This window comes from Podarcis bocagei (genome assembly GCF_964188305.1).
Source record: "Podarcis bocagei genome assembly, chromosome: Z".
NCBI lineage: Eukaryota > Metazoa > Chordata > Lepidosauria > Squamata > Lacertidae > Podarcis > Podarcis bocagei.
In genome coordinates this window covers 9,150,108-9,174,326 of record NC_138140.1, presented here as the reverse complement: position 1 = coordinate 9,174,326, position 24,219 = coordinate 9,150,108, and the positions used below count along the sequence as shown (strand labels likewise).

The 24,219-nt window shown below is 45.0% G+C and overlaps 2 protein-coding genes across 3 annotated transcripts in view; one reads left to right on the top strand and one right to left on the bottom strand.

Annotated features, from left to right (window-relative positions):
• SLC31A2 (solute carrier family 31 member 2) overlaps positions 1-24,219 on the bottom strand; it is a 537,879-nt gene that overhangs the window by 423,964 nt on the left and 89,696 nt on the right. The window lies entirely within an intron of this gene.
• NIBAN2 (niban apoptosis regulator 2) overlaps positions 843-24,219 on the top strand; it is a 98,775-nt gene continuing 75,398 nt past the window's right edge. Inside the window, exon 1 of the mRNA XM_081179716.1 lies at positions 843-1,120. Within this exon, the coding sequence (XP_081035842.1) occupies positions 1,066-1,120 (55 nt within the window). The 5' untranslated portion in view covers positions 843-1,065. The remainder of the gene's footprint in view (positions 1,121-24,219) is intronic.

The window sequence follows — 24,219 nt, the reverse complement described above, 5'->3', positions numbered from 1 at the left end:
CTCCTTTTTCTCTAAACTAAAAAGCCCCAAACACAATAACCCTTCCTTATAGGGAACATAGGAAGTTTGTCTTACTGGCCATAACTTTGATCTATCCAGCTCAATACTGCCAACACTGACTGGCAACAGCTCCCCAGTTTTAAGCAACCTCTAAAAGGATCATGCAGTGAGTTGAACTAATTATATAACTAAAAATTAAATACAGTATTAATAATACTAAATAGTGGCAGAGTGCAGGTAGTTTTAAAATCAAATTTAATTGCTGATACAGTAAGACTGCAGCCAACACACATTTAACTTGTGCACATTCAGCTTTATGTGCTTGGCAAAAAAAAGTTGTTAAAAATTAAAACGGGAGGGCAGAATGGGGGCTGACGTCTTGGGGGGGGGGACTCTTTCGCAATTTTGGCTTTGGGCACATGTAAGTTGCAGTTCTTACTGTATTGATAGTGGCACAGCGGAAATCGGCTCAAAATACAATTTAAATAAGAATACTATTTAGTTTAATAAATTTGCACAGTGCCGTTCGTCCGATGGCCACACTGCGGTTTACGAATAGTGGCGGAATTAAATAGTGGCTGTGGCACAGTGCAGAAAGTTTTTTTTATAAAAGTTAAATAATAATAATAGGAGTGGCACACCGGAAACAGCTTTTAAATTTTATTTATTTTTAGTAAACAAAAAAAGAGAAATCAAGACAACCACACCTCTTACACGCACGCACGTACAATTCTTTCTTCTCTCGCCGCCGGCCTGTCTGCAAGGGAGCGCAAGAAATAATAAGCAAGAGGCGGAGAAGAAAGGGGGCGGTGTTGAAGGCAAAAGGCGTGTCCCGGGGAAGGGAGAGCCTGGGAGTTGTAGGCGAGTTGGGCGCGAGGCAAGGCCAGCTGGGACCAAACCGCGTCCGCCTATTCCTCGCTTGCTCATGGAGTGGGTTTCCTGGCGGGGCACGTCTTCGTTTTCCTCTCCTCGTCGCCTTTAGCTGGGGCTTGGCTTTTCTCCAGCCGCTGCTTCTTCCTTATCCTCTTCGTCCTCTCCTTGCGTCTCGATCTCTCCTTCTCCGCCATGGGGGACGTGATCTCGGCACACCTGGACGACAGCAGGCGGCAGTTCATCGCAGGTGAGGCGTCTTGGTTCTCGGCTCTGGCCGGCCGAGCATGTTGTCGGCTGCAAAACAACAACCCCAGGAAGTCTGAATTGCTTATTATTATTATTACTTTCTTGTCGCATCCAGTGCTAGCCCTCCTCCGAGTAGACATATTAGCACGACTATGGGAACCGTGCCTCTCGTTTTTCACTGGATTCACTCAGAGTAAGGCTAGCGTTGGATACATCCGCCGTGTAGCTTGGCGATGGGGAGGGGGAATAAAACCCCCAAAACGAAGAATCAGCTCCAGCCGAGTTCTCCTCAGAGTCATAGGAGCCAACTCCTAGGGGCCGAGGGGTCTTTGACTTCCCCAGTAAAATATATGAGTCCCCACTAAAGTTGATGGGCATTGCTATTCAAATTGTGTGTGTGTGTGCACCGTATCATGTGATCGATTATGCGGGGTTGAGCTTACCTGCCCCCCATTTTATTCAAGTTGGCAGGCACCCCTGCTCAGAGTAGACCCCGTTGAAGTGAATGTGCCTGAATTAGTCGTTTTCTTTATTTCAGCGGGTCTGTTCTGACCGCGACTAACCTTGGACGCAACACAGTTTGAGGGTTGTCACTGATGCTCCCCTTACTCGAAGTAGACCCCCTTGAAATTGGTGGGCATGGCTAACTTAGGTTCATTTATTTCACTGGGTCTATTCCGAGGAGAACTTGGTTGGATACAACTTCGAGTCATTCCCCCCCCCCATGCATTTTTAGGCGTGGTGGGGGCTGATTTTGCTTTTTGTGCAGGGGAGACTGCCTCCCCGTGGAAATAATAGTAAGCTAGATTAACTGAGTATTTCACATCATTCTGGCTACTGTAAAGTATGATATAATGTGAATTCCACTTGAGATTTTTTTAGGGGGAGGTGTTAACCGTCTAGCTGGAAAAAAAGTTTTCGGCGGGGGAGGGGTTGTGGGGAACCAGTTGATCTTGGTATTATTTTAAATGTCTTTTTGCAGGGGGAGGGGCTACCTATCTATGCAAATGATTGTACTAGTATACTGAATATTGCACGCTATTCTGGTTCGATATAAGGTGACATTACGAGAGATGTTTTTGGAGTGTGTGTGTGTGTGTTAGAAATCTGAGGGACGTAAGAAGTGGGGAAACTCCTGGCTGAATTTTTTTCAGGCTCCGTACTATCGGAGTCTGATTCCCCCCCTCCCAACACACACACCCCATTTCTTTTTTCCCCTTCTCCACGTTGCAAGTCCTTTGCTTCAATCTCTCCGTCTCCCTTCCCCGCTCTGCCTTTGGAGCGGGGTGAGAGGAGGTACCGCCTCTTTTTAAGAAGCAAGTCTGTGCAAAGGCTTGTTTGGTTTACCTAATCTGATGAAGGGGAGAGTTTAAGGAGGATGGGGGGGGGGTGCCGAAGAAGCTATAGAGGGCGAATTATCCTTCCTTTCCTCAGTCAAGGAAAAAGCTGGCACTCAGCTCCTAAAGACCAACTTACTTCTTCAATTGAGAATATTTATACAGTGATGTTACAAGTATTTATAAAGAGATTTTTGATAAAACCAAATAGGTCTCTGTCCCATGGAGCCTACAGATAGTGGGGGAAAGTATGAATATTAAATTTGGATGGGAGTAGACGGGACGCGGGTGGCGCTATGGGTTAAACCACAGAGCCTAGGGCTTGCCGATCAGAAGGTCGGCAGTTTGAATCCCCGTGACGGGGTGAGCTCCCGTTGCTCGGTCCCAGCTCCTGCCAACCTAGCAGTTCAAAAGCACGTCAAGTGCAAGTAGATAAATAGGTACCACTCCGGCGGGAAGGTAAACCGCGTTTTCGTGTGCTGCTCTGGTTTCGCCAGAAGCGGCTTAGTCATGCTGGCCACATGACCCGGAAGCTGTACACCGGCTCCCTCGGTCAATAAAGTGAGATGAGCGCCGCAACCCCAGAGTCGGTCATGACTGGACCTAATGGTCAGGGGTCCCTTTACCTTTAAAAGGATGGTGGTGGTGGTGGTGATGATGATATCCTATTCTTTCCTCCAAGGAGTTCTTGGTAAAATATGTGCTATGCGACTGCACACATTTATTAACCTCATGGCAGCCCTGAAATTTAGTTCAGACTGAGTGACCTAACAGCTCCAACTTAAGATCCACTGCCAACTATGTCTCCCCTTCCCCCCAGGCAGGAATGTAACCACACATACTTTGCACTTTGGGAATGAGGATTATGGGGATAATTGTTGTGAAAAAGGTGGTTTTTGAAGAGGGAACCTGAACAGGAAGGGAGAAAGGTGTCGCTTAATGCATGCGGCACACTGACCCCCCCCCAAGTTTCTTAAGGGCTTTTTGGAGGCGTGAAACAGGTCTAAGCTATTACAAATGGCGTAGCAGGCTGAAATTGAACCGGATGAGCTTTCCCCCCAATGCATTGAAGGTCAAGTGATGGGCAAGGTGCCACCTGATGGATTTCTGCCTCTTAATGGTGCAAAGGGACACAATCTTGAAGTAAGAAGGGGATGCCTTTTCTTTTTAATGTGTTCTTTAATGTGTTAATGTGCTCTTGGGGGAATGGGGAATAAAATGTGTGTTTTGGTGCTGTGATTGTAAAATTAGGGAGTGGCAGGACTGAGGAACGGTGCACAGCAGAAGGGTGCGCCTTTGCTGCTTGTGTGCACATGGAGCAGAAAGTGGCAATAAACTCAAGAAACTATGTGAATAAAGTGCTACAAACCCCTGAGACAGTTTGCTTGCAAGGTGCTTAGGATCACTGCTCGAAGCCCCCTGTTTTAAATTTTATTTGAATCATTTCTTACCCACACTTCAACCAAAACCATGAAAGTTCCTAGAGTGGCTTCAAATATATTCTCCATGAAAAATCTTGGGTACCCAAAACTTTGCAGCTGGCACTTTAGTCTCTTTCACTTGCCTGCCCCTTGCAACCCACCTTCCTTAAATGCTCAGGGGTCGGTGAAATAAATATGTAACAATCCTTTGAGGACTAGATCATGTGTCCAGCCTGCATTCAGATAGGCTTAATCTTGGACTAGGATTAGTTGGGGGACCTCTCCTGAATTATTATGACTGAGCTCTGGAGGCAGATAAAGTAATGACTGATGCTTCCTTGAGCATCTTCAGAAGACCTTTCCCACTTGTCTTTACCCATCTGCCATATCTTTGAAGGCAAAGGATTTCCATTTGAGGAGTAAGGAATAGGCATGGTTCTCAGCGGACTCAGCCTGTAGGCATGCTGGCAGGGGGTTTCTCTTCATCTGATGCATAGGGATCAATAAGTAATGTTTTATTTTCTGGAATTTACTGGTTTATCCCAAATCTCCCCCCCCCCAAGAAACTGTGGAAGGCATACATGGAGTGTGGTCTCCCTCCCCACCCCAAAAATTATGCTCCCAGCAACCCTGCAAGGTAGGTCAGATAGAGACTGGCCCATTAAACATTGTGGGAGTCCTGGATCGTGCCTTCTCCGTCTAGACTGTCTTGGCACACAGCGTTGCCAGTTTAAATTTACTTTTCGTAGTCTGGCCTGTAGGGCTGCTGGCAAAAGCACTCTCTCCCCCTCTCCCTCTCCCTCCCTCCTCCCACAAGGCATAGGGTAACAGGATGTATGGCTCCTTGTTGGAAAGGCAATTTCCCGCCTGCTTTCCCTCCTGCTACTGCCTTTGGGAGCAGACTGTGTTTCAGTCAGACTTCGTGACAATTGCTCTTTTGCCCTTGGAAGCAAAGGGCCTGATTATAGTCTGGGAAAACTGGGTGGGAGGCTCTGCTAATTGCTGCCTACAGAGGCTTGGTGGTTCCCTAATAAAGGGTGAAGAGGAGAGAGAGGTCAGGAATCAGTCCAGGCACACTCTCTCTCCTGACTCCCCCCCCCCCGCCCCCTGCCTGTCCCGGTAACTGACAAGCCAGCAGCCCTCATCTCCCAACCCTACAAATTCTCCCTTTTCACCTCTTGCTTTTCTAAGCTTCACTTCCAGCTTTTAGAGTCGTGCATCAGGGGTGTTTGTGTGTGTGTGTGTGCGATCATCAGGCCCAGTGGTGCTTGTATAACGACTGGTTGTGGGGGTGTAGGGTGTCCTTAATGGAAATCTACAACAACATCTCCACACAGAAACTGACTCCTTCCCTCAATTATAGCCAAATCATTCTTGCTATCTTTTCTATATACCTGATCTAAGTCACAGCCTTATTATTATTATTAAAAACGTTTTTACTGGGGACATATCAAAGCAGATAAGTGGAATATTTAAAATTGCTCTACAATAAATAGTAGTAATTGAGGGAGGCAGATGGCGCTGTGTGTTAAACCACAGAGCCTAGGACTTGCCGATCAGAGGGTTGGCGGTTCGAATCCCCGCAACGGGGTGAGCTCCCGTTGTTCTGTCCCTGCTCCTGCCAACCTAGCAGTTTGAAAGTACACCGAAGTGCAAGTAGATAAAGAGGTACCGCTCCAGCGGGAAGGTAAACAGCGTTTCCGTGTGCTGCTCTGGTTCACCAGAAGCGGCTTAGTCATGCTGGCCACATGACCCAGAAGCTGTACGCCGGCTCTCTCGGCCAATAAAGTGAGATGAGCGCTGCAACCCCAGAGTCGGCCACGACTGGACCTAAAGGTCAGGGGTCCCTTTACCTTTAAATAGTAGTAATACTTTTGAGAGAAAAGAATCTTCTTGCATTTATTTATTTCAGGGCAATGATTTCTATCCCTGATGCAAACTGTGATACAAAGGGGATGGATTGAATCTCCATAGCTGCTATTTGCTTGCCTGTCCCATCCCCCTGAATGCATCTCATTGCTAATTTCACGAGTAACGTTATAATCTAACTTTCTAAAAGAAGTGCAATTCATAAATACAGTCCAACCAGTCACGCTCCCCCCCCATAGTACTGTGAAAATTGTAGCTGAAAGATAAGGGAGCTAAGCTCCCTGTTTCCAGCCCCCCACCCATCCAGCTGTGCGCACATCGCACATTTAAAGCAGATGACTTCGCCAAAAGAATCCTGGGAACTGGAGTTCACTCCTAAGGCTACAATTCCCAGAACCCTCAACCACGCTACAGTTCCCAAGATTCTTTGAGGGAGGTCATATGTTTTAAATGTGATTTAAACCAATGGCGCAGGCGCACATTGTGATTTGAACACAGATCAGGCCCTTTACGGCTCCTTGGTTCCCTATGCCATCTTCCACACATGGCTCGTGGCTATTTATTGTACTGATACTTCCAATAAATAATAATACCAGTTGCTGGGAACAAAATACTGCCCTACGTGAGTTGTTGACCTGATCCAACAGGCTCTTCTTATGAATGACATAGAAGCTATAGATAATCAGCTATTGAAAAGCAAAAGGGCTGATCCTATGGCAGGCTGGCGCTTGTGTAGCTTTTTCCATATCTGCCTTACATATTACTGTATATTTTGGAAAGTTCTTTGTTCGCTCTGCATTTGGGCACCTCTTCAGATATCACCATCAAAATTTAGCCCAAATTTGAGGTCAAAAAACAGGTTTTCACCTGTGTTTGGATGACATTTTGAATCAAGATGGTGGACTGACTAGCAGATTTTACCCACTGATTTCAAAAGTGCACAGATTTTTGTTTGTTTATTAGAATTCTCAAGTGGTGCCTTGTGCAAAACTGCTACTATGCTTTATTTTAGAGTACAGTGGTGCCCCACAAGACGAATGCCTCGCAAGACGGAAAACTCGCTAGACGAAAGAGTTTTCCGTTTTGGAGGTGCTTCGCTAGACGAATTTCCTATGGGCTTGCTTCGCAAGACGACAATGTCTTGCGAGTTCCTGCGGGTTTTTTCCCCTCCCCCCTTTTTTCTAAGCCGCTAAGCCGCTTATCAGCTGATCCGATCAGCCGATAAGCCGCTAAAAGCCGCTAATAGCGCTAATCCGCTAATCTGTCAATGGGCTTGCTTCGCAAGACGAAAAAACCGCTAGACGAAGAGAATCACAGAATGGATTCTTTTTGTCTTGCGAGGCACCACTGTATGCTTCCTTCTGTGGTGATGGGGGATTGTGCCAAAGCAAATATCTGAAGCCACTATATTTGATCCTCTGTCATGTGTTTTTACTGTTGTACACCATCCTGGGATCTTTTGATAAAGAGCAGTACATAAATTGAAATAATGATGATGATGATAATAATAATGATGATGATGATAATAATAATAATGCTATGTTAATCATTTTTAGGGCACAATTTCCAATGTTGCAAAAGCAGGAGAAGCATCTTTATCATCTACTTTCAAAACGGGGATTGTGGTGAATGGTTTTTTTTATAAAATTCAAGTGAAGATAGGGTGTGTGTGTGTGTGTGTGTGTGTGTGTGTGTATTTGTCTTATAGGGAACTTAGCCTTATATCCTGTCAAATTCTGTGACCATCAAACTAAGATGTGCTGCTGAAGTGGTGTCTTCCAGATTTTGTTGGACTACAATTCCAGCCAGCCCCAGCCAGCATGGCCAATGGTCAGGGCTGATGGGAATCACAAACAACAATATCTGGAAAACACTGTTTCAGTGACCCATGGTTTAACCTACTGCTGACGGTTCTGACTGGCAGGTGCTCTCCAGGGTATCAGAGGTTTTCTCCATTGTCTGCCACCTAATACTTTTTTAAGTGGAGATGCTAGGATTGAACTTGGGACCTTGTGCATACAAAGCAGGGGCTCTACCGCTGAGCTATAGCCATTCTCCAACATAGGAAGCTTCCCTATACTGAGTCAGACCATTGCTCCATCTATCTCAGTGTTGTCCATACTCACTGGCTCTCCATGATTTCAGACAAGGGGCGCTCCTAGCCCTACCTGGAGGTGTCAGGGTTTAAACCTAAGACCTTTTGCAGAGAAAGCAGGTGCTCTGCTACTCAGTTGTGCGCTTTCTGCAAATGACTCCGGAGTGCCTAGGAATTTCCCATCCCAATCTGCTTGTATCCACTGCCCCTTGGAAACGTCATGTTTCTGAAGTGCTGGCTGACATATCTCTGAGCATGTTTAAAGCAATTATCTGCACGGCACTGAAGTCTAGGCCACCTGTGGCAGGAACAGTCGTCTTCATTAAGTATTTCATCTGCTGAGCACCTGATCTGCTGCAACTGAGCCAAGTACCCAGATGTTGCTCAATGATGACTCGAGCTCCTTTGTGACTGAATGGAATAGATGAGTAGGCCTTTTAGTGGGAAACGGCTGGCTATTCAGTCCTTCCCCCTTGCAGAACTGTGAATCACACTAGGCTTCACTTCTGTGGAAGCTAGACACTTCATAGGACAAACTTTGCTGGTGTTGGTGAACTTTGCATTGTGCATTCACAGCTATTTGTGCCTGTGATGGTATCAGGGGAGTTATATGTAATCGTGCTTGCAATACTGTTTGTACCTGCAAAAGCTTTGAGAAACCCACACTTACCGTATTTTTCACTCCATAGGACGCACTTTTCCCCCTCTTAAAACAAAGGGGGAAAGTCTGTGCATCCTATGGAGGGAATGCAGGGGGGAGGCAGGCAGGAAAAGCCCCCAAGAGCCGCACACAAGCTTCACGCGGCTCTTGCGGGCTTTTCCCCAGTAGGGAGAAGGGACCACCGCTCCCCGACCTGTTCTGGTGGCTGGGGATGGGGGAAGCTTGGGCTTCCCCCGCCCCCCGCCCCCCTCTCCCCCAGCCCCACAAGCTCCGGGAATGGAGGCAAGGCTGTAGGCAATTTTTTCCCCTTTATTCCCCCCCCTAAAAACTAGGTGCGCCCTATGGTCCGGTGCGACCTGTGGAGCGAAAAATATGATATTCTTTTCTACTCTACGGCTTCCAACTGAACTCCTGTAATTTCTCACGCCACAAATGTTTCAGGGTGTTGCATTTTGCTCTATGTTTGTTGCATTGTAGTGTAAGACAGCAATAATACAATAACATTGGGTAGCATCGCAAGACAACTAATAATTAAATTTAGATCCTGCCCTCCTTCTCCTCGCTTCATTTAAAGATTTTCAGAGACTTTGAGACTAAAGATTTCATTTTGTACTTGTTATGGTTTGAAGGAATTCTATAAAGATTGTCTATTGCGTATGTACAAGGTCGTCGTGTTGCCTAGACATTGCTGACGTACTCTTTGCAACACAGGGGTTTGTTTGGTTACTACTTACTTCTTCTCAAAGTGGCAGACATGAAAGTGATAACTTAATAAAAGCATCTTGAAAACAATTCCAATATAGATGCAAGTGGGAAAGATTACTACTTAAAAGACTTCAGTAAGCACCAAAAAGATAAGAGATGGCATAGAATCATAGAACTGTAGAGTTGGAAGGGACCGTGAGGGTCATCTAGTCCAACCCCCTGAAATGCAGGAAACTCAGCTAAAGCATCAGATGACCATCCAGCCTCCGCTTAAAAACATCTAAGGAAGGAGAGTCCACAACCTCCTGAGGGAGTCTGTTTCACTGCTGAACAGCTCTTACTGTCGGAATGTTTTTCCAAATGTTTAGTCGGACTCTCCTTTCTTGCAGCTTGAAGCCATTGGTTTGAGTCCTACCCTCAAAAGCAGGAGAAAACAAGCTTGCTCCCTCCTCCATATGACAGCCCTTGAGATATTTGAAGGTGGCTGTCATATATCCTCTAGTCTCATCTTTTCCAGGCTAAACATACCCAACTCCCTCAACCATTCCTCATAAGACTTGGTGTGCAGACCCTTGATCATATTGACTGCCTTCCTCTGCACACGTTCCAGCTTGTCAACATCCTTCTTAAATTGTGGTGCCCATAATTGGACACACTATGCCAGGTGTAGTCTGACGAAGGAAGAATAGAGTGGGACTATTACTTCTCACAACACTTCTGTTCATGCAGCCTAGAATTATACCAGCTTTTTTTTTTTTGCTTCTTCATCACACTGCTGACTCAGGATAAGTGAGTGAGAATTTGATCCCTGGTCTCCCAGGCACTGGTCCGACACTCTAACCACTATGCCACACATAAAACGGGATGTGTGGGGGAGGTTAATTAAAAATCCATCATTAATGCATTAGTGTTGCATCAATTAAATATTGCAGAATGCACCTGCAAACCATTGCGCCCCCCCCATTTGCAGGAACTATAAGACAGGAGTGTGGGACGCAGGTGGCACTGAGGGTTAAACCACAGAGCCTAGGGCTTGCCGATCAGAAGGTCGGCGGTTCGAATGCCTGCGATGGGGTGAGCTCCTGTTACTCGGTCCCTGCTCCTGCTAACCTAGCAGTTCGAAAGCACGTCAAAGTGCAAATAAATCAATAGTTACTGCTGCAGCAGGAAGGTAAACGCCGTTTCCATGTGCTGCTCTGGTTCGCCAGAAGTGGCTTAGTCATGCTGGTCACATGACCCGGAACGCTGGCTCCCTCGGCCAATAAAGCGAGATGAGCGCCGCAACCCCAGAGTCATCCACGACTGGACCTAATGGTCAGGGGTCCCTTTACCTTTACCTATAAGACAGGAATGGCACACATTGGGCCCTCCAGATGTTGTTGGACTACACTTGCCATTCCTGACTGTTGCTTTCATCCTGATGCTAAATATTGGTTCTAGGCACCTCTCTCTGGGCTAGCAAGGGAGGTGGCTGACATGCCAACCTGTGGATGTTGCAGCTGCACATGCGCTATGCAAACCTCCCTGACCATACACACCCAGGCTTGGGAGAACTGAGTGCTGCATTCTGTGGTTTCTTTGTTGTTTTTTCATTAGGCCTCATTCCTATCTGATCTTCCTCCTTTGTGCCCAAACTGGCCCTGTTTCTACCCACCCCCCTGCCCCACCCCCAGGGAAGGAAGGGAGGGAAAGAAAAATAGGTTGTAAATTCAGGAGAGGATTTGTGGTTCATCATGCTCCTCCCAAGAAGCATGATAAGCTGTCTCTTTGCACTTTAGTTTGTATTTATTTATTTTTAAAAAACTTATTCACCACAATTTATTTATTTCTTAAAAAATCAAAGTGGTTTGCGAACAATATGTATAAAATAAAATAAAAACATAAATATTAAAATTGCATATAACTAGCTAACCATAGCATATTTTGTTCTATCTTACTTGAATTGTCTGCATAAACTGGTTGCAAATAAAATAAAATAAAAATGGCAAATGTTTATGCAATGCTAACGTGTGATTACTTGGCCACAATCTTGACTTTCCTGCAAGGCAACTTGTCATGTTATCTGGATACATTTGCATGTGGAATAGCCCTAGCTCAGGGTTTGTCATGACTCACTCTAGCAGTAATTACATTAAAGTAATTACTGATTTACTAATAATCATTTTTGAAATTGAAATATCGATAGTGTAAAAACAGAAAGTGTAAGAAACCAAAAGATCCGGAACGGATTCTGTTCGACTTCCGAGGTACGACTGTACATCGAGAAGATGTGGCAGGATCCTGACAGTCCTCAGAATTGACCCACTGAAATCAGTGGACTTAAAGCTAGTTATGTTTATTCATTTAAGTGTGCCTTCTCTAGGTCAGCCTAGCACATAGGCTGGATATAACCCTCTGTCTTTATTTTTTTAAATGAATCTTGGGGGGGGGGGGTTGACTGATTTGATTAGTGTCTACTTTCTCAAATAAAGAGTGTTTTCCAGCAGAAGAATGAGAGACATTCCCTTTATCAAAAGCATAGCATGACAAGCACCCCGCCCTGTTTTCACCAGAGGTCCCACCTTTTCATGTAAGTGTTAGCTAAAGAGCGTATAAAACCAGTGTGTGGAACTTAAAATTTTGTGTCTCTCTGGCAAAGCACAGCATTCTCTCTCCAGCATTTTCTTCTCTCATCAGTTACTGCTGATGTAAAAAGTTGCAGTTCTGATAGTTTTTTATTTATTTTGCCCACTCTGTAAGTAAACTATGGGCACCTGGTCAGACCTTGCCTCATATTTCCTTTAAAAGTCTCCAAAGCAATATATAAAAGGCAGTACGTGGCAACATGTTATAACTTCTTCAGTGTGGGCTAAACCATGAAAAGTATCCCTTCAACTGTGGCGAGAAGGAACATGGGAGGTGGGGTGAAAGCCGCAGTTCTGGGGTGGCATTCTGTTGGGGTGGAAATTGACTCTTTCCCAGTATTATCAGATCAATTGTTTGATGAGGAGGGAGGAGGCACAGCTCAGTGAAGGAAGGAGGCTGCGTGCCTGTGCGCAAGAGCGTGGGATAGCCACACCTGTTGCTGGCATGCCACCTCCAGAGGGTTAGCTGAGGGTTATCCTTAGGGCCAAAAAGGGTTAGTCACCCCTACTCTCGGCCAAACATACTCTGCTCTCGGCTAAACTCTTAATCCCAATGTGATTCTTGGGGGTATGAGAAATGATTACTCCCTCTGAACATATGCACAGTTTGTTTCTTTTCCAGAGAGCAGCCACAGCATATAGCTCAGGTTAAGTGGGAGAGGTTTCTCTGTTAAAATCAAAACAGTTGACTTGCAGGTAGATGTAATCCCCTGGTGTAGTTCTCTTCAGAAATTCCAGCAGGTCAGAGATGTTAACCTGTGGCAAGGAAACCAACCAAATTCCTTCTGGCACCTGAAAGACTGACTGGTTTTAGATACCTAGATAGGCAAATAGACAGATAGGCACCAGCTCCTAGGAGCCAATGGACTTTTGCCCCCTCCCCTCCTTTTTAGGGGGGCTGGCCCCCTCATGATGTTGCACAATGCTCATGGCGTCAGAAAATTGTGTTGGACCCCTCAATCATCTTGAGAAGATGGTGCCTCTGGATAGGTAGAATTTTGTCACGAAGTGGATGAGTGATCTTCAGGTGTCAGGTGTAATTGGGAAAAGAGAGGAGGTGATAGTAAACAATGGGCCAAAAAAGCATGCAAGGCAATGCTAGAGGTATAGTTTGTGATGTTTCTGAACAAGGTAGCATGGGGACATAATATACTGCCACATATAAAGGTAAAGGGACCCCTGACCATTAGGTCCAGTCGTGGTCGACTCTGAGGTTGCGGTGCTCATCTCGCTTTATTGGCCGAGGGAGCCGGCGTACAGCTTCCAGGTCATGTGGCCAGCATGACTAAGCTGCTTCTGGCGAACCAGAACAAGGCACGGAAACGGCGTTTACTTTCCCGCCAGAGCGGTACCTATTTATCTACTTGCACTTTGACGTGCTTTCGAACTGCTAGGTTGGCAGGAGCAGGGACCGAGCAACAGGAGCTCACCCCGTCGCGGGGATTCGAACTGCCGTCCTTCTGATTGGCAAGTCCTAGGCTCTGTGGTTTAACCCACAGAGCCACCCGCGCCCCTTATACTGCCATATATTATGTCATACTATAGGTCCACCAAGCTCAGTTTTATTAACATTGACTGGGAGTGGCTCTCCCAATTTCAGACATGGTCTCTCTCTTCCATCTGCCCCAGCAGATGCTCTGCCACTGAGCTATACTTCCACCAGTAGCTGTGTCACTGCCAGCCTTCCCAACTTTGCTAGTTGTTCACTTCAACTGTAGTGGAAGAGAGTTTGCTGACCTTCACTGAGCCGCAATTTTCTGCCAAACTAAAGTTAAGCAGTTTGTTTTCCCGTGTGGATATATATTGCCAGGTGAGAATGCTCCATGCATCTCGCAAAGTGGGCTCTGGTCCAAGAAACTTCTGGCCCAATGAGACAGAGTCTTTCAGATGCTTCTGAACTTCTTGCTGAAGCACAGTGAGCATGGAACCCAGAGAAAGCTTGGCTACCCATCATCACTATTGCTCAGCTAGTCACCAAAGTAAGGTTATTTAGACAGTCCTAAATAATGTTATTCCTTACTGGGAGGGTCCTTAGTTCAGTGGCAGAGCACCTGTTCTGCGTGCAGAAGGTCCCAGGTTCAATCACTATATTCCTAGGTTGGGAATGTGGTGGGTTTCCAGTCTGTAATAACATGCCTTGTCTTGTCTTCAGGGACCATTGACTTAGTGCCTTTCTCAGAAGACTGCATTGCCAAAAGTAGGAGCTGCCCAGGTTGGGCAAAGCTGTGGCAACATCTAGAATACTGAGCTCCATTGCATCAGAGTAGCGTCAGCATCAGATGCTGGCCAGTTTTTGAAACCAGTATGTGACCTGTCAGCACCTCTCTCCTCGCCACCCACCCCTGTGTCATACAGCCGGCCTGTTTTGCAGACAGTGGGTGGTTTTTCTTGCCCTATTTCATCTGGGGATGCTGTTTTGAGACTGGAGATGGCTGTGATGCGGGAGAGTAGGTTCACGCAGTGCAGAGTTAGATGAAACTTGCCCCAACGAGAGGAAGGAACGGACACCTGCCTGGATGGCTTTGAAAGAGGATTAGACAAATTCACTTGAGGAAAAAGCTCTCAGTGGCTGCTAGTTGTGATGGCCATGTTCCACGACCGCTGTTGGAGACAGTATGCTGAGTTGTTGGAGAACACAGGAGGGAAGAGTGCTGTGCTCATGTCCTTTGCAGGATTCCCAGAGGCACCTGGTTGGCCATTGAGAGAACAGGATGCTGGGGTGTGAAGTGCATCCTTGGGATTTGTGTGGCCCAAGTTGCTTCCTAGGGAACCTGCCTTGAGAAAGTGTCCATTTGTTTCTACTGACTGTCTTCATGTGTATTTTTTAAATTAAGTGTTTAAAAGGTGCCTCAAGTCTAGGAGGTGCCTCCTGTTGACAGGAAATGAAATCTGGTAGCCTTGCAAATGAACATTATGTGAGCCCTGCTGGATCAGTCCAGTGGCCCAATCTAGACCAGCATCCTGTTGTCACAGGGGTCTATGGAAAGCCCACGAGGAGCAGCTCCCCCACCATCAGTTTCTAGCAGTTGCTATAGAAGCACTGCTGCCTCCCAACACTGGCAGTAGCCATAACCCTGGAATGTCTCTTTGCTTGACGATGGTTGTGCTGGTGGCTGCTTTATGCAACACCCCTAAAAGAGGGCGAAATAGGACATGGCTTTGCAGATGCATTTTTTTTTATTCATAGATGGAAATTTAGAAGTAATATATATGTTACATATTTATGAACCACCTTCCATCTAGAACAAATTTAGAATTTAGAACAAGGCAATTTACATAAAACAACTAAAAATAGCTTTGAAAACTGTACCAAAACAACAACAAAACAAGCCAGCAACTAAATACAGGTTTAGAAACGATATGGAATATCTCTTAGGTTCTGGCCAGGGCAAAACACCTGTCATGCATACTTCATCACCATAAGAATTCTGAGGATGCTGAATTCTGCACCCAGGACCTAGGTGCAGGACAGGACAGCAACGAAGCAGTCTCATGTCTTTTTTGCTCTTCCCTTTTGAGATACAGAATTGTAGAGTTGGAAGGGATCCCATCATAAAAATAATCATATTTTTTAATGAACCACCTTTTACATGTATCTCCATGTGATTTAAAAACATACCATAAAAACAGTGTCTAAAACAGTACAAAAAAAGAGAAGTGTAAAAACAATGTGGATTAAACACTAAAAGCTGAGAGACCTTCTCAACCAGCTGGAAAAGCTTCTGGAAACAAAAACTTCTTAAGAGTTTAGATAGTGGGGTGCCTGCTGTGTTTCACCAGGGATCCTGTTCCACAGAACAGTGGCCACTCCACACAAAGCCCTGCTCTTAGTTGTTCCCTGGAAATCATTCATTAGGTGAGTGTTCACATAATGAGCCCATTTCCATTTATTCCTATGGGGAAATTTCTAATGCCTTCCTGACCATGGAATTTTGAGCCTGCAAAGTTGGGGGGGGGGATGGAATGCTGCTCTCTGATTTGTCCAGTCACTCACCCTCCCTTCTTCTGTTCCTCAGCCAGCCAGTAGAAGGGAAGTAAAAAAAGTGTTCTGTTCAGATATCTGAATTTTCGGTGTGTATAGCAAGGTTTTAATATACTGAACATTCATAAAGGGGGACCTGTGTGTGCATCTCGCCCCTAGTGGGGAATACTGTAACCTGGTAGCCTGCTTGGGATAGGATTCCCAAGGAAAAAAATGAACATGTGAAAAGGTTCTGAAGCGGCCCACAGAATGCCAGTGTGTTTGAAGCTGTGTGTTCCTTCGTAGTTGTCACTTTGAATCGGACAGGGAGAAGCAACTTCTTTTCCTTTGTAATAGCTTCCTGGAGGTTTTTGCATACTTGTGGTCTGCTGGACGGCTCCAAGCTCTTGATGCTGCCTGAAGTGCTGCCATTCTGGTTCTAGCCATGGCTTTGCCTGGAACATCCTGTTCTGTGTGGTTGCCTTTCCAAACTGCTTGTGATGTGAAAGAGCTGCTTTGTGCCAGCCCCTCCTTTTTTCACTCTTTGTCCCCAAATCTCTGGTTGGTTGCCACTGCTGCAAACCCTGGATATCTGAGTGCATTGGCACCTCAGTGAAGAATTTGCTCACATGTGGCTTTGACCATAAACCCTTCCTAAGGCACATTTTTTATAAGCTAGTATGCAAGACTAAACTAGAAAACTATTTAAATCCCATAGTAGCTTTGTAAAAGTCCGAGACCTGTGCAAGTCTGTATTCAGACCCCTGATGTTTGGTATCTATGACTTCTGTGCCCCCGTCATGAGTTATGGTACTTTGAAGCGGGGGGAACACCAGTCTGCTGTTGGTTCGATTAATCTGTATCATGAGTGGGGAACCTCAGGCCCAAATCCATGTCTTTATATTTCTCCCTCAGAACTCTTCCCAGGCCACGCTCTACACCAGCCGTCTTTCACACCTTGAGTGTTTTTGCTTGGCTGGAATGGGTCTGTTAACTCTGTGCCTCTTCCTTGTCTGGTTGGAGGATAGAGAGTGGTGTGCAAGTGTGTGCAAAATCTAACTTAGTGTATGGAGGTAATATTTGCATTCGTAGCCCTACCCACTTTTGTCTCTGATCCCACCCACCACTTGCATGTAGTTCCCATATAGTTACCTAGAATTAAAAGCATTTCTTGGGCTGAAAAGACTCCTCATCCCCAATCTATATTAACTGGCAGTCCAAGGTCCTAGTCTGACATTTTGGAGGAGTGTGTGTGTTGTTGTTTTTTGACCCTAAGCAATGATGCTTATTCCAAGGGTTCCCATTTTTGCATGTCAAATGCTTTCTTCGTTTGAATCAGTGGTCCCTATGTGTTTCCCCCCCTGTGCTAAGAATCTTCCAACAAATTCTGTGGCAAGCACAGCTTGTGACCAGTAAGAATTAAGCAACCTGAGACATCACTCATGCTAAGAGCAAACTCAGTTGCTTAGTTTTAACAAGACTTAAGCCAAAATGGGACTATTAAGAAACAAGATGGGAGACATTGGCATGCTTGGTGGAGCACTATCATTTGGGAATATATATATTGTGACCCCATGAGTGTGAAGCAGAATATGGTGTGGGAGGGAGATGACTGAATGATATGTGTGTGTGATAAGAGAGTAAATGAGCAACTGTCAATAAATAGATGAAAATCCCAAAACCTACTTAACTGAAAATATATATTCATATTGTGAAGTATTTTGAAAAGTATTCCTTTGTGTAGGAAGTATGCTAGACTGACATTTATGTACATAATGGGGTGCTGAAGAGTAGGGTTAGAAAAGATAAAATCTCTTCCCAGTTGGATGGGGACCATGAGTGAGCAACTCCTCGTGCTTCAGGATTTCTGTGGCTTGTGCACAGGCATTTCCAAGTTGTTAAAAACAATGGCCTCTAGTCTGGCTTCTGCTGCCTGCTTCTGGGCTTGAGGAGATGCTGGTGGAAACAGCTGGAACCTCTTTCTGAGGCTGACAGGGAAGGCCACTCAGATCTGCCAGGAAGAGATCTGCTTGAATGCTGTAGGCAGCTCTGTAGGGTGACTCTCTTGGTTTAGGCAGCGGTGAAACCTGCATGTCCCCTCTCATCCAAAAAGACTCATCTACTGTATTGTAGAATTCACCGGAAATTGTGATGCAGCCACAATCAAAGGGATGTTGTGGAGGTATACCACTAAGAGACTTTTACTATTAGGTGACTTAGAAATGGTCATACATAAATAGGTGCCTATCTGCCATTTGATTTTGGTATTAAGCTTGACCAAAGTTCGGCCATGCAAGGGGAGTTCTCTCGTGAGTGAATTTCAGACCTCGATACCTCTGAAAATGCCATGTGCCACATGTGTGCAACTTCCTTTCCTATATACCTTTAAACTTTGGTTCTCCCAGGCACCTGGAGCCCAGAATGTGTGGGAATAATTCCCTCCCTGGTTCCCTCCCTGGAAAACGTCACCCAGGGCGAGAAAAGCGATCTACAAACCCAATTTACTCTGCTATGCTCAGCCTCTAAGGCTAGAAGATTATATACAAGGATTTGTGTGCAGTTGCAACAGTGCTGTAGTGCATTTAAGCCAAAGTGCTTCTCAGTTGGCCACACAGGTATTTAAGGTAGAAGGTTGCACAAAACTGGATGCTCCCTTGGCTAGAGCGTAGTGCTGATAATGACAAGGTTGCAGGTTCGATCCCTGTATGGGGCGGCTACATATTCCTGCGTTGCAGGGGGTGGACTAGAGGGCCTCAGGGTCCCTTCCAACTCTACAGTTTTGTGATCATATGCGCAGTTGTCATACTGCTACTGTGTAATTAGTTGCAAAGTGATTCTTCGCTCGCTGTGGTGTGTGTGTGTTTAAAGAATATCAAAATTATCTTCCCTGCTGAACTGGCAGAAACCCCTTCTTCATATATGTTACTGCTGCATCCCACTTTTATTTACAAGCCCTAAAGGAAGGCAGTAAACACTTGTTTTTTTCTTAGGTAGCATTTTAAAAACAAGTGCTGTGTTCTATTGATTTTCACTGGTGCTTAAAATATTCAAAGCATTATCTAAAATTCAGATACATTCTAAATAGTGTTTTACTAGCTTTATGGCTTGGTTAGTTTTACTTCACACTGCCCCCCCCCCAATAACTGCTGCTTTCCCATAAGCCACCCTGACTTTTTCTGAGATGTCAGGTACTCCATAGCCAAAAGCTGGGACAACATAATATTAACTTCTCTAATACCTGGCCATAAATTACTCAGCAGTAATTTATTTGATTATCTGTTATTTGTTTATTCATATACACTGATGCTGAGGTGAGGAGGGGCACACCATAAAACTCAGGTATTTGATATCCCGTTCTTTGGAGAGAAAAATACTGAAGCAAAGAAAGACAGCTAAGGAAGGTGTATTTAGAAAGGCATTTTAAATACATATGTTGCAGAATTTTGCATACTACAAAAGAGGAAGTCGTTATATAATTGCAATATTGTACTACAGATAATATTGTACTACAGATAGGGACGTGGGTGGCACTGTGGGTTAAACCACAGAGCCTAGGGATTGCCGATCAGAAGGTCGGCTCCCGTTGCTCGGTCCCTGCTCCTGCCAACCTAGCAGTTCAAAAGCACATCAAAGTGCAAGTAGATAAATAGGTACTGCTCTGGCGGGAAGGTAAACGTTGTTTCCATGTTCTGCTCTGGTTCGCCAGAAGCAGCTTAGGCATGCGGGCCACATGACCCCGAAGCTGTACGCCAGCTCCCTCGACCAATAAAGCAAGATGAGCGCCACAACCTCAGAGTCGGCAATGACTGGACCTAATGTTCAGGGGTCCCTTTACCTTTACCTTTTACTACAGATAAATAAACTACCCACAGCTCTTTCAGAGATAAACAGGATCCAGACCCCACAAATTACAATTCAAGGTGCAATATAAAATAATATATATACCGTTAATATAAACTGAATAGGCTATCAAACACGTGGTTTGATTTTATTGCATGTGCTTGTATAAAAGAGCATGGCTATCGACTACCAGCAACTCACAGCAAATTATGGACAGATTCTTTTATTTATCATCTCTTAGTAAGGTGACTTTCAAACTATAGGTTTTCTGTATCTTATATGAATCTGTTCTTCCATGGGCGGTAGGAGGGAGAATTAATTGAATGTTTTTCTTTTTTCTTTTAAAGCAAGATTTGAATATTATAGGTGTTTTCTTCCCATTACATTTTTACAAAATACAGAATTTCTGCCTGGCAAATAATGAAATATAAAAGATTCCCCCACAGAATTCAGGATACCAACACCAGTTTTATACATTATTTGGACCATCCCACTGTGATCCTGTGTATATCTGAAAAAGAGAAACCAAATAGTTGTAAATTCATTTCTTTTCTGTTCGTAAAATTTTCTGCAGCAAGTCTGCATGCCAGATTTTGTCATGCCAGTAGTTCAGATCCTTAAGAAAGACATTTATTTAGAAATATGAACTGGCTTGCTGTGGCCCTCTTCATTGCTTTTGTGGGTGGTCTTGAGATGCCTTCCCTAGTTCAGGGGGCAGGGGGGAAACAGGGACAGGTTGTGGGGCGGCTACTCTCTGACCATCAGCTTCTGCCTAGCAACTTCATCCGCTGACTTCAGCCTCCCAACTTCCATCTATTCATGCATTTCCCCCAGTTTCCTTGCACACATTCCGTTCATGTGTTCTCTCTCCATTCATTCACATTTGTGCCCTGGCTTCAACCCACAAATATCCACTCTTGATTGGCTTCCAAAGGTGAATTTCAGCCATCTTACATCAGCAAAGAGCAGCCTGCTTCAGCCTTATGACATCTCCTGGTTCCTGAATGCAAACTTCTCCCCACCTTCTGCCCACTGCCATCAGCCAGCTTCCTCTAGGTCCAATTTGAGACATCAGCCAGCTTCCAGTGTGGATATCAGTCACCTTCAAGCCGCAACCTCCCTCACCAAAGCAATCCCACTCAGCAAGCAAACTTGGCTTTCTCTTGAATCCATAGCATCCTTCAGCCAGATGATTGCTTCCTTTCATTCACCAGTTCATTTCCTCCTTTTGAAAGATGATCAGCCAATATGGCATGTCCCAATTACAGTGTTGCAAACTCTCCCCCTTAACATGGAAGTTGTTCCAGAAGGACTAAGGTGAAGATCTTAACTGTCAGACTCAGTTTCTACTATGCAGAAATCAAGCTCAGCTTTGTCCTGTGCACGGAGCAAAATAGTCACAACAGCTGTTCCCTGATGTGTTCTGCTGGGGAAGAGGACCTTAATCCACAGAGTTTTCCTTTGGTCCACCTTTATATCCACTCACAGTCATGTGACTTGGGGATGTCACAGACACTCTACAGGCAGTGGCAACACTTGAGGAGGCATCATCACAATCTCCTCAGGCCTCACAATTCTGGGTTTATGAGAATGAAGCAGCAACTAGGGTTTCTCATTCTCATTTTTGTTCAGGAGGCCCTATTCCAGCTGTGTGAAAGCCAGAGGTTTCTTTGCACACATACCCCCAATCTCACCCTCCAGTTAAGCAAGAAGCATAATCACGGTTCAAGAAAACATTTGAACCAGGCCAAAGCATTTGAGGAGGGGGCAAAATGGAAGCATAGTTCTGGGGGCCAGATAGAGAGTTTGGATGCCATGCTAGGCTGAAACTCTCCTTAGCTGCTGAGAGTAACCTGGGAGGCAGCACACATTCCCAGAGTCCCATCAAACCATTGTTTGGCTTACTGTGGCATGCAAAGCAGGCCTTTGTTTTGGGATTAGAGCGATCCATAAATTATCAGACAATGTCTCCCTTGGAAGCTTCTTTCTGTGTTTGTTGTGGAACTATGTATCACTTGGCATGCTACATTGATGCCGGGGGTTTGCTGACAGAAATACACTGAGTGAATTCTGTTTGGCAGGAAATTCTGCACATTCCAGTGCCTTTATCACCACGAACGATATGGGAGAGTCATCATGGCCTTGAAGGGTCCCAGTGGGTGATGACCACCAGCTGTTCCAGCAAAACATATGGAATCCTATCATCTTGCCATGGTGTAAGGCTAAGAGCGGTGTTCATTGACCATGCATGTAGGATTCTAGCCCTTCCCAGCTGCAAGAGATCACTTTCCCCTCTAAGTACCAGGTGCTAGGAATCACAATTGGGGAGAGGGCTGTCATATTCAGTTCCAGCTGCAGGCTTACCACAGGAATCTGGTGGTCCACTGGGAGAACAGGATGTTGGGTTAGATTGGCCAGTGGCATGATCAGTGAGGTTCCTCTCGTGACCTTTTGTGCTTCTTTAGACGCTTTGGCTGTCTAAGAAAACTTCAGCCTTCAGCCTTCCCTCTTAACTATGGGTCATAGGCAATGTTTGTTCTACTCAGAGCAGACCCATTGAGATTCTTACACATGGTGAATTTAGGTCCATTTGTTTCAGTGTGTCGACTCTGAGTAGAATTTAGTTGGCTATAGCCCTATGTCTCTCCCATGTGCCTGCTTTTAACTCTCAGAACTGCTGTAATTTTAAATGGCTTCTAAGTTAACTTTTCAAAATAAGATGGATCATAGAATTGTAGAGTTGGAAGTGACCCCCTAGATCCCTTTCACATGCCCTGCTAGTAAGCCAGGTGTCCCCCATCCTATATTTGTGCATCTGATTCTTCCTGCCTAAGTTCAGAACCTTACATTTGTCCCTACTGAAATTCATTTTGTTAGCTTGGGCCCAGTTTTCCAATCTGTTAAGGTCATTTTGAATTCTAATTCATCTTCTGAGGCATTAGCTACCCCTACCAGTTTGGTCTCATCTGCAAATTTAATGAGCATCCCCTCAATTCCTTCATCCAAGTCATTTCTGAAGATGTTGAACAACAATAGACCCAGAACAGAACCCTGTGGCACCTCACTTTTATCCAGGATGATGAGGAACCATGAATGAGTACTCTTTGGGTTTAGTCAACCAGCTACAAAGCCACCTAATAGATATCTTGTTCAACATACATTTTACCACCTTCCTCACAAGAATATCATGGGGGACCTTGTCAAGAACCTTATTGAAATCAAGATACATTGTGTCCACAGCATCCTCCTGATCCATCAAGCTTGTAACTCCATCAAGAAAGAAAGAAATGAGATTCATTTGACAAGACTTATTTTCAAGAAACCCATACTGGGTCTTAGTAATCACAGCATCATTTCTAAATGCTCACAGACCAACTTTTCCTGGTATCAATGTCAAAGTCACCAGTTGGTAGTTACCTGGATCTTCTCCCTCCCTCCTTTGAAGATGGGGACAACATTTGCCCACCCCAGTCTGCAGGGACCTCACCAGTTCTCCCAAGAATTCTCAAATATCATAGACAAAGGTTCTCAGATTATATCCACAAGCTCATTTAATACCCTTGGATTCTGCTCACCAGGCCCTGGAGATTTGAATTCATTTAAAGCAGCTAGGTGTTCCCTTACTACCTATTTTCCTATCTTGGGCTGCAGCTCCCTCCTTACATTAGTTACTGTACTTTGTTATCACCAGGCTTGGCATCACTTTCCTTTTGGGTGAAGACAGAGGCAAAGTAGGTGTTGAGTAGTTCCGCCTTCTCTCTGTCACCCGATAGCATTTCTCCGTCTTCTCCACACAGAGGACCTGTCGCTTGTTCTTCCTCTTGCTTTGCACCTCTCCTCAGGCCATACCCCTTGCTGCCACTGCTTTGTGCCCTTACTGTTTTGCCTTAGCTGAAATGTATCTTTGAACTTTGATAATGCCTCTTGTTCATCTGGACGGAGGATAGAGAGGTGTGTGTAGAAACTTGCCTACTATATACAAGGGTACAATTTACGTTGATTGCTCCACCCACTTTTGGCTCTGGCCCCACCAACAATTGGCATGTAGCCCTCAGAAGGTGTGGCCCTCAAACTGAAAAAGGATCCTCAACTAATGTAGAAGCTGCTGATTTGAAGTGTGTCTATGTGCTTTTAAACTTTGCTTCGCTGAGAAGATAAAACCATTTGAAGATATGAAAGCCTTTCCTTACTCAAGAGCAGCTGGAGGCAAAATAGTCATGACAGATCAATTATGTGGGTGGGGCATTTGAAAAATGCAGCTTTCAATATCTTCCCTTTCTCCTGGACTGTGAGGACCTAAAATGGGCCCGTTCCAAAACAACTGCTGGCATCATATTAAATCTTTGTAAGATCAAGATTCTGCTTGGTGAATCGTATGTAATTTGGCCAAGGATAATCTTCCAAGCTATGCTAGTGTTGTTGTTTTTAAAACACTTTAGAATGTAAAACCATAGGCTCCTCAGGGATGGAAAAGATCCTTCATAATGTTACTGGTAGCTGACTTTCCATCTCTATAATGTGAGTTATAAATTTTCTCATTGGGTTTCACCAGAGATAGGGAACTTAGAATCATAGAATCATAGAGTT